The 10495-nt window shown below is 51.0% G+C and overlaps 1 protein-coding gene across 1 annotated transcript; it reads right to left on the reverse strand.

Moving 5' to 3' along the window:
- Positions 1-248: 248 nt before the first annotated feature.
- LOC127311214 (very-long-chain aldehyde decarbonylase GL1-3) lies at positions 249-4668 on the reverse strand. Its single transcript, XM_051341592.2, has 9 exons — positions 4504-4668; positions 4180-4403; positions 3180-3418; positions 2877-3096; positions 1883-2004; positions 1426-1790; positions 1120-1326; positions 908-1018; positions 249-805 (listed from the first exon to the last, which is right to left on the reverse strand). Exons 1-9 carry the CDS (start codon positions 4552-4554, stop codon positions 476-478), a joined length of 1869 nt encoding a protein of 622 aa, XP_051197552.1. The 5' UTR covers positions 4555-4668; the 3' UTR covers positions 249-475.
- Between the last annotated feature and the right edge of the window lie 5827 nt (positions 4669-10495).

Below are 10495 nucleotides of genomic sequence, written 5' to 3' on the forward strand. Positions count from 1 at the left end.
TCAATCCGAAACACGTGATGCGGCATACCACAAACGCCTTTTGCAGTTCAGGCATTTGTGGTATCTGCTAGACATGCTCTAAGAAAAGACAAAGTGTAATTTGCGTTTGAAATCGTTAGGAAAATGGTACTTTCATCCGAAGATTAGTATGCCCGATTTTCGTTAGAAAGCCTGCACCGACAATGGCGGGGAAGAGTGGAAGACACAGGTTGAACAAGGAACAATGGCGCCGAGACAGCCCAGATACGTACGGTTGAAACGAGCCGGTTCCCGGTTACTAGTTTCAGGGAGGAATAACGAGTCCTTCCCCTGCCATTTTTTGGTATTAGTACTAGGTACATATAACACGTGAGCATCCAATGCTAGTATATCAAGTATCAACACACGCACGCCCGTCGATCGATCCAGCAGTCGAACGAACAGCCCAAATGTGTTATTCCGGCCGGCCGGCCGCCGCTCCTACGCCATGGGCCGGTCACGGCGGCGAGAGGCCGTGCTTGAGCGCCGCCTTCCAGACGACGTCGATCCTGTCCACGTCGATGGCGCCCACCTCGTGGTGCTCCCACCCCTCCAGGCAGTGCACCACCCCGCCGGCGTGGCACGCGTGCACCACGCCGCGCTCCATGGTGTACTCGCAGGAGCCGAGGCCCTGGACGTCCTTGGGGAGCCGCATGGCGGCGAGCTTGCCGTAGGTGCAGTCGCGGCGGAACTCGATGACCGGCGGCACCACGAACTGGTGGAAGTGCGTGCCCGGCGGCGCCCACCGCTGCTCCCTCGGAGACAGCCACTTGCCCACTAGCCAGGTCTGAAGTTGAAAACCACGAACACATACATATTTCGTCAGGTTTCTGAACCGTCCTCCAGAACATTTCGCTGCAAATTATGAACGTATGTGGGGTTTTACTACCTTGCAGGTCTTTGCCGCGTGGTACTTGGTGACCTGCACCAGGTACTGCTGGAACTCAGCCGGCGCCTCCCTCTGTATCTTCAGGAACCGCTCCGACGACAGCGTCAGCATCTGAAAGAACATGATCGATCAGACGAATTCACTGCAGATTGGTTGCACTGATCACTGGTGAAATGAGACATGGACATGGATCTGAAGAATTCAGGGCGTACCAGGACTCTGATCTTCTTCCTGCAAAGGTATAGCGCGATGGCTCTGCCGAGCTTGGACGTCGCCCCGGTGAGGAACACCTCCTTGACGTTGCTGGGGATCTCGTTGAGGATCACGGCCGCCGTGAGGGTGTTGCCGTGCACCACCCTCACCCTCAGGTTCGGGTGATTGCTCACGAACAGCGTGCCGCCACCGTTCAGCGCTTCATTCTGAATGTGCAGGCAGCCAAAAGTACACGTCAGTTTAAATTCTCTGAAACTTTAGGACCCATTTTTCATCAGAGCTTCAGATGTCGTGACATTGCTCACCTTGTTAAGAGCGGCAAGGCTCAGCACTTTGACCCCCATCTTGTCGGCCCTGAGGATGGCGAGCTCGATCTGGTGGTTGATGCCCTCCTTCATCGGCGGGATGAAGTACTGGAAGCTGTATCTCGGGATGGTCCACGTCTGGTGGAAGCGGCCGCGGAGGTAGTAGAAGCTGACGGTGAAGGTCTTGGAGCAGAACACCTGGAACACCATCATGCAGAAGGCGATGGGCCAGAGCGGGAGCAGGACGAGGTGCGTGGCCCAGGGCAGCGAGCTGCATGCCCGGAACGCGAACGGCACGTGCATGGACGACACCACGTCCACCACGTGCGCCAGGAACACGAAGTCCGGCACGCGGTCGTTCTTCCCTGCATCATCGATCAGATTCAGTCTATTGAAGATTTGCTATTGTGGCTGAAACTTGCAAGGTTTTGTGTCATGATCATCGATGCCTCTGTACCTTGGTCGACCTCCTTCTGCAGCTCCCACGATTTTGGGTGGACGGTGTCACCGAGGGCGTCGAAGAGCGGCATGAAGAGGCAGAAGTTGCAGTCCTTCTCCTGGTGGTGCAGGCTCAGGTACCTACACAACACATGCACGACACAGATGATTAATTGGCAGACATAGGTCTTAACCAACACATGGATGGAATTCACTAGATCATGGGAGGCATCCAAATTTGATATCGAACACTGATTGGAAAGTGTCCAGAAGTCAGAAGGGATTTTACGCACATTAACCGTCCCCTGTCTCTAAATAAACGGTAGCCAACGTGCATGGTCGTAGCAACTAATTAGAGGAGACCCAAGAAAATGTAGCAGTACTTTGCACTATGAACAGCAAATGTAGTGCATCTCTGATTATCTGTATGTGCATTAACATCCCTCTGCCTTCTAAGTACTCACACCATGAACACCAAATATACTGGTGGTGCATCTCTGAATCTCTGTATGTAGCAAGGTCCACGTTAGGGCGACAGCGACAGAGACCGCGCCGTGCCCCGGCTCGTCCGGGATCTGCCGATCATTGCCTGGCTGGTTCCGGCCGGGGCCGTGCGGAGCGGCACCTTTCTGGTTAGTTGGGCGGGGGCTTCCATTTACGCCGCTCGCGTACAGTATCCACCACACATGGCCTGCCTGACACAAGTCGCAAGTCCTCCAGGAAATTGACACTCCACCATCAAGTTCTAGAAATATATAATCTTGTGATCATGTGATGGGTCTTGATCTTGTGATGCCGATGCTAGTTTCTTTACTTTTTCTATATCATCACAATAGCGACATCTAAAATCGTTGACTGGCAAGGAAATCTAACATGTATTGTCGGAAACAGGGATGTGCAGTGTTTATACTCTTCAATCTTCATGTTATTTTCAACGATGAAAAAATCATACTGCATACAGTAAACATTAGGGGCATACACAAATCTAATTTCGGCCAAGAAGAGTTACTCACGTAGGGGTGTAGATGAGGTATCTGAGGAAGGGGAAGGCCTGGAATGTCTTGTGCGAGATGACCTCCACGTTGCTGTACCCCATGCAGCGGAGGTAGTCGAAGAGGAAGATGTGCCCGTAGACGAGGCTCACGGAGCCCGCCCCGGCCAGGAAGGCCCCGGCGATCGGAGCCCCCATCGCCAGCGTCAGGACCAGGTTCTCCAATGGCGTGCCGTACGCAGCTGAAAACCAAAGTCAAGTGAGTAATCTGGCGTCATTATTGTAAGGGAATGCTTGGACTAGAGTAGAGACTCAAAGAGTGTACCGGTGAGCGGCTGGGTGACCGGCGACGAGTGGTGCTTGGAGTGGTATTCGCTGAAGAGCGGGCCCCGGTGCAGGGCCTTGTGGGCCCAGCGGAAGGCGGGCTCGGAGAAGGCGACGTGGAGAAGCAGGGCCACGGCCCAGCCCCGCGGGTCCCAGACCCGGAGGTCCGTGATCGCCGGGAACAGCGCGCTGCTGGTCGCCATGGCCCCGAGCAGGGTTTGCATGATCACCAGGTTATCCCTGCACCACAATCAATCCATTAGCTAGCCCCCAAAACAATCCTTCATTTTTTGTCTAGCTCGAAAATATTCCTATTTTGTAGTCGAAACGGCAACAGCTAGTTCCAAAATAATTGGAGGAAAAAAAAGCCCCACGCATGTCAGCATGGGAGGGAGCCGTGAGGAAATGCGATGCCCACTCTGTGTTGGTCTGGCCGGCCATCACGCGCTCGGGATGCATTCAAGTTGCTTGCCGCGGCTCTTCGTGCGGGGTGCTGCTCCTACTTTGGCCATCCACCAACGAACACCCAAATCCAGATAGTAGGCGTTATTGCGATGCATTTACTGCGAGCTATGCTACACTACGTGGGACCTGCCCTCAGCCTCGAACGAAGAACACCCAAAGATTAGTGGTCACCCAAAGCTGACCACAAACCTAGCCGGAAATGAACGATACAGGCACCGGTCGTATACTGTCTGCACGACTGGATGTACACTAGTCGATCTAGTGGTAGACTGAATGAAAATTAGAGATAAAGCAGTCAAGCTCGATCGATCTGAGGCATGCCGGAAAGACCTAGCTCTGAAGACGAATGTCCATGTCGAAACTACGTACACTTATCCACAAGCTGTAGCGAGAAACTGACAAGCTGTTCAATTAATGGTCTGCGCAAACTTGCAGGAGCGTGCGGCATGAACATGAACATGAACAGTGAAGTGAGCATGCCGGCTAGCTAGCTACTCTGGCGAAGAAGAGTGAAGTACATAGCTAGGCTGACGTACCAGTCCCACTCGGCGTCGATCTGCTGGAAGTCGACGCCGTCCCGGACGACGCGGCGGCGGCGGGTGAAGAAGAGCATGTTGCCGTAGGAGAACCACAGCTGGAAGGTGAGCGACCGGAGCGCCAGCAGGACCAGGAGGTGGAAGCTCCACGACCCCGTCGGCGGGCCGCCCTTCTCCCGCCACGCCTGCGCCGCCGTCCACACCAGTGGCCCATATAGCAGGTACTGCGAGGTGAAAGAAAATCAAAAGGATTAATCGGTGCGGCCACGACGAGCTAGCAAGAACATGTATGTGAACAAGCAATGGCGGATGGAGAGTGCTTGCCTTGTATGCGCCTAGGCTTGCCCATGGCCAAGCAGACAGCGGAGAACCCATGGCCGGACAGTCGCCGGAGAAGGAGGGTGGAGAGAGAGACCTTGTTTTTTGGTATTGGGATGATGTCTCGCTCTCGCCCCGCCTCCTCGATCTCCTCCTAACCCAAGGATGTGTTGTGTTGTGGAGTCTGGACACCACCCAGCCTCGCACTACTTATAATAAAACACGAGCCGGGAGTCAGGAGGTACTGTAGATGGAGTGATTATCAGGCAGGCAGAGGAGAAGAATTCAACGTACGATTTCCCGCTTCGCTTGTAGTAGAGTGTACACGCTGGTGGTTACTGGTTAGCCAGCCAGCTCAAGTGGTGGTGCTTTCGAGCTTTAAAAACAAAATGGCACAGTAAAGCGACTGTACCGCGCCATGCCCATGAGCACAGGGTGCACAGCCACCTTCCCACGGTAGAACGCGTAACTGGTCCTGTGACGCCCATGCTTTCCGGCAAAAGGCCCGTACTTTGAAAATGTTCCCATCGATGTACATTTGAGTGCTAAGAGCATCTCCAGCCGCGTCCCTCAAAGCATCCCCCAAAGCGCGCCGGATTAAGCGTTTGGGGGACGTATTTCGTTGGTGCCGCGTTTGGGGGACGTCGCTCCCCAGTCGCGTCCCCCAAACGCCGCCCCCAAAATTTAAATAGATAGAATAAAACTCTTTACTAATATTTAAATCGGTTCAACATAAACAAAATACATATAAAACTTCGAAAAACATAATTAAATTACATATAAATTATTTTAAACTACTACTTCTTCTTCTTCGATGATGGCCCTGCCTCGTCGTCGTCATCATGGTGGCGCTTCCTGCTCGTCACCTCTTCCGAAGAGGCGGTGTCGGTCGACGCGTCGGAGTCCTCCTCGTTGTCGCCGGTGCTCGCCGGCTGCGCCTTGGCCTTGGCGGTATTGGCCTTCGCGTCCGCCTCCGCCTTCGCAAGGGCCACCGCCGCCTCCTCTGACCCTTGTTCCTCCGCGTCCTCCTCCACGCCCAGCCATTGCTCCGCGCTGTCAAGTGGCAGGAGGGAATCGTCACCGCTGCTGGGCGTCGGAGCTTTCTCCCACCAATGGCGCCATCCAGCAGGCTTTCCCTCGCTGGAGGTGTCGGACGGGAGCTCGGAGATGTAGCTCATCGTCGCTGGAGGTGTCGGATGCGGCCGGTGAAGATCCAAAAGCGCCGACGTACGGGTCTTATTGAGCGCGGGATGGCGGCGCAGAAGTCGAAAAGAGCAGCGGTTGCTCTTCCGAGGAGTCCCGACTCCATTCCGGCGGTTGCCGCGTCGTCGACGCGGTTGCCAATGCGACGGTTCCGCTTCCCGGCAACTGCACCGTCGCTACGTAGGCGGCAGCTAAGCTTCCGAGCCGCTGACGCGTCGGGCCCGCGTCGGTTCGCCTCGCTTTTCGTTGTGTCCGGCGTGCCCGGTGCGTCCCCTGTGGGACGGGGACGGGCTCGGCGAGCCGGACAAAAATGGGCTTTGGGGGACGCGGCTGGAACGGTTTTTTTGTCCGGCGCGCCCCAAATCCCTTTGGGGGACGCTTTGGGGGACGCGGCTGGAGATGCTCTAAAAGGACTTAATTACATTGTGACTCGATACTCAACCATCAACACTACAACTATGGCTGGGCATGGGCAGCCCGGCCCGAAAATGGTGGTTCTAGGCCTAGAAATGTTGGCCCTATGGCTGGCCGGGCTGGGCCCAGGTAGTTCAAAAACGTGAAATAATGAAGTGGCCCAGCCCGCGGCACAGCGGGCTTTAGTGCTTTTTGACCGGGCCAGGCTTGGGCCTAGTTTTTGCATGTCGGGTTTTTTTTCTGACAACCCCGATAGTATTTGATATATTAAAATTTAATTTGCATAGGGCAAATAAAAATTGAAACGACATAAAAAAATTAAAATACTTAATAGCTAGACAAACCCTAAGTTTTGCGGCGGCCGCGCCGCCTACTCCTCGTCGTCACATGCCAGGTTGTCAAAATCAGGCACGGGTTACAAGTATGGCCATGGGACCATAGGTGGTGCATGAGTTGCAGTCCCTGAGCTGGAAGCCTTGGTGTAGGAGTCGCGTGAGCTACGGCCGCTACATATGGGGGCCTTGCTTCAGGAGGCGTTAGAGCCATCGGTGGCCAGGTCAACGACGCGGGCCACTGCTAGGTCCATAGCGACATATGCGTTGGCGCTTGAGAGCGTCACTATGTTAGTTCAGGTTGGCGCGGTGGAGTCTACGGCGCTGTGGTAGGTCCTCCTGCCACAAGCGCGAACTTCTGCTGCTAGATGGCGAAGCCTTGCCACTCGGCCATGGCCTCTAGTTCCGATGTGGCGATGCCCAACTTGAGGGCTTCATCGTGGTCTAGCTTGACTGGTAGGGAAAGCCGTCCACCTTGTTCATGGCTTACAGCTGCTCAAGCAACGAGACTGAGGAAGTGAAGTGTGTCATCCAGCGGGTCTTCGCCCGAAATGTCATCGCTGCCCATCAGCTCTTCCTCTTCCCCCTTCATGGGCGCCAGAGCAAGCACCTTGTCGTAGTCCCTTGTCTAGTCACCTAGGAAGGTGGCGCGACATCGCGGGTCCATTACAACCTCCCGAAGGTGTCCCACACCAGCGAGTTGAGGGTGTAGGCGATTTCTTCGCGTAGATCAGTCAATAGGAGCGCCTGACACCGTCAATATCTTCAGGTCGCTCCCTCCCCTCCCGTGGCACCAATGCAATAATACTGACTGCCTCCATGCGTTGAGGAGCCAGCCCAAGGAGATGTGAGCGTTGTTCCACCCTGTCGGTGTTCTGGTGCCCCATAGCGACCACGCCACGTTTATTGGGATGCACTGTCAGTTGCGAGAAGAGGGAGATGGATAGCGGACGTCGGATCACGAGTACCCTGCCTCGTGCTACTGCTTGGATTTCTTCCATGGCCATGAGTTGCCCATATCAGCAAGGTTGATGTGGCTTACAGTGGTCTGGGGGCAAGGCTAAACGGAAGTGTCAATGGTCTTGGTTGGGTGCGGCTGCTTGCATTAAAAAGGATGGGTATGCGGCCTCCATCAATGCACCCCTACCGGCGCTAGCGTGTGCAGACGACGAAATGGCCAACATTGAAGGGGCACGAAGAAGGTGAAGCGGCCAGCGTAGAAGGCCACAACGTCGCCTCCAGTGCAGGCGAAGTGGGCATTTGGTGGTTGCCAAGTAGTCCTAGAGCGGATGTGCAAGCTTTCCACAACGTCTCCGCGCGGACACATTCCCATCCCAAATTTGAGCCTAGAATAAGTCAGTATGCGTGCCTCGGTTTATTTAGGTGGGCAGTGGGTTGGATATCATGTGTCCTCCTGTCTGAGCGGATCAAAATAGACAGCATCGGTCCATACATGCTGCACCGCTAGAGATGCCTTTTTTTTTAAAACTAAAATGAAGTTTTTTAACAAAAAACCTTTTGAGGTGCCGTTGTGAGGAGCCGTGCCTCCAATGCATCGGCAACATGTGTTGGCTCCCCAATAGCGCTTGCCCGATGTTGTTGATGCACGCCATATTGAAGACGCCGGTGGAGATACCCTTAGTTGCTACTCGAAAGTGTTGTAAAAAGTAGGGCGCACTTCAAGTTACCACAGTTTCTATGTACTTCCTGAAGAAGACTTGCCGAGTCGCATAAATATCGTGCTGATAAACTTAGCACGTACCGCTGCCTACGCAAAGAAAATTAGCTTTGCAGCGATGCCGCAACGGAACAATCCGTTTTCTCGGGGTGCATGTGCTCGTTCGTATAGGTACGTACGTAGGCAGCAAACATATTGCATGATCGCTGCATCGTGCGTGGTCCATCGTCTCCCACCGTCCCACGGCCGAGCAGATCACCACCATGCCCGCGGCCGGCCTGCTCGTGTTAATTCGTACGGTGTGCTGCAGTTTTCTCCCAAATGCAAGTTGTGTTCCGGACTTCAGGTAACTACTGTTGTTAACCAGCCACGAAAAAATAATCTTGCATCAATTGTGTGGTGCAACTAGCTAGTAGTGCGTAAATCGTTTGCACATGGATGCTAGCCTGATGTTTTTTTTTTTGTTGTCGTCACGGTAATTAATGAAAATCGCTTGGACAAAAAGTAGTGCAGGTTCCTTGATTATGTTTTTGCAGGGGATTGAAAGACAGCTTTATTGCTCAGGTTATGTGGTTACAATCAAATCGGAGAAGAAAATCGTGTCTTGATGTTGCTAAGTGATCACATTATGCTATTTTAGTTTTCTGAATTTTGTTTCACACATTCTACATTGTCTAATATCATATTTGTCTTGTCTTCAGAGTTAAATTCCAAATTCAAATGTGGTTTGAATTAATAAGTTCAAGTTAAAAATTGAGTTCAAACTACTGCCCCCGAAAACAAGAATATCAACAAAGGTCATGTCAAAATCCGTAGCACTTTACTGATGAACTAAACCTTTTCATCAGTACAAGAGATACTTTGATCACTTTGAATTTTAAATTTAAGCAATAAAAAGATCATCACAATTTTAGATGCATGAATGCAGATGCACAATTCATAATTCTACCCCTCATTTAGTCCTATTTGTTGGGATCTTAAAGTGAAGCATCGTACCATGCAAGTGTTGGTAGTGACAAAGGCAATGGTCTTTTCTGATGCTCGTGGAATTGAGCAATGTGGAAGAACTCTATACTCCTCTGCATTGATGATTTTTCTTTAATCGCCTACACTATAAGGTGACGGATGATGCATGATATGTCTTGGATGATATAGTCTCTACGATGATGAACATTATGATGATATAAGTCATGTTTTCGGTTTAATTTATTTTAATAAATTGGGTGACTTTGATTTATTTCTTGAGGATGAATTAGATGAATTCTCATCTCCTCTCTCACGATGTTTGCATTTGGATGATTTTCTTCTATTACCTACACGTTTAGATGACGGGTGATGGATGATGATATATGTTTTTGGGTGATATTTTTTTTATAAAGTTGGATGATATGGTTGCTACTATGATATGGACATTTATGTTGATATCGTGTTTTGGTTTATTTTAATTCTTAAAATATTGGATGAATTTGATTTTATTTCCTTTTTGAACATGTGGATTTGAAAAGGCTTTGAATCATTTAGTTTTTGGTTTCAGAGTTTCAGACTTCTAAGATACAAGAAATGCAAAAGAAAAGAAAAAATACATTCGAGCCTGGGGAATCTGACTTTGCAGAGCACATTTAAACCAGTTTTATATGCTCAAATTTCAGTGAGTCTACTCAAGTTGTTCTTAGACTTAGTTGTACAATATTTGATAATGATGTAGATAAGCCCTCCAAAAAGTATGTCTTAGGAAAAAAACATGACGCTTTCATGTCAGCATTATATTGTCGGATCCATGGTATCAGTAGTGACGCAATATCGTAGGTAGCTATGGAGGCAGACTCATTCGGCATATACTCCGTATGTCGTTGCTTCCCAAAACGGGGGAAGATGTTCACAGAAACCACATGCATGCATGCGCGCCTCTTAAGGCTACTAATCAATTACAAGAAAGCGTTAATCAAAAGAAAATAAAATCGTATGATCAATATATATGCAGGTCAGCAGGTGGTACCTTAGATCTGTTCGGAACGAACTAAGCAGTGAAAAAAGTTATTACCACTAGTAGTAGAAATTAAAGTTGCGACTGGGGACAATATATATGCACGTACTTTTTTGAACGAACAGTCACATGATCGACCTGCTTCATCGTACAGCCAACTGGTACGGCCATGAACGTGCTAGCTACCACACCATAGCCGGGCATTGGCAGGAACCGTGCGCGGAGGTGGACGTCTTGCTGTTTCACACTTTCTCGGGGTCCAGCTAGTTCACATAAGAGTATTTTCTTTGGCCAATAACACCTTACATTATGGGGCGGAAGGAGGAAAATACTAGGATGAACTTGATGCAAGTGCACCCCACTATGAAAATTTCCAAATAATACTAT

Source organism: Lolium perenne, chromosome 7 (genome assembly GCF_019359855.2).
Source record: "Lolium perenne isolate Kyuss_39 chromosome 7, Kyuss_2.0, whole genome shotgun sequence".
NCBI lineage: Eukaryota > Viridiplantae > Streptophyta > Magnoliopsida > Poales > Poaceae > Lolium > Lolium perenne.

Excerpts from the sequence above, each read along its gene's own strand:
- LOC127311214 (XM_051341592.2), bottom strand. The coding sequence starts at position 4,554 with ATGGGTTCTCCGCTGTCTGCTTGGCCATGGGCAAGCCTAGGCGCATAC. Across the intron at positions 3,419-4,179 it reads ATCGACGCCGAGTGGGACTG|GGATAACCTGGTGATCATGC; the intron begins GTACGTCAGCCT and ends ATTGTGGTGCAG. Across the intron at positions 1,791-1,882 it reads GCAGAAGGAGGTCGACCAAG|GGAAGAACGACCGCGTGCCG; the intron begins GTACAGAGGCAT and ends TCGATGATGCAG.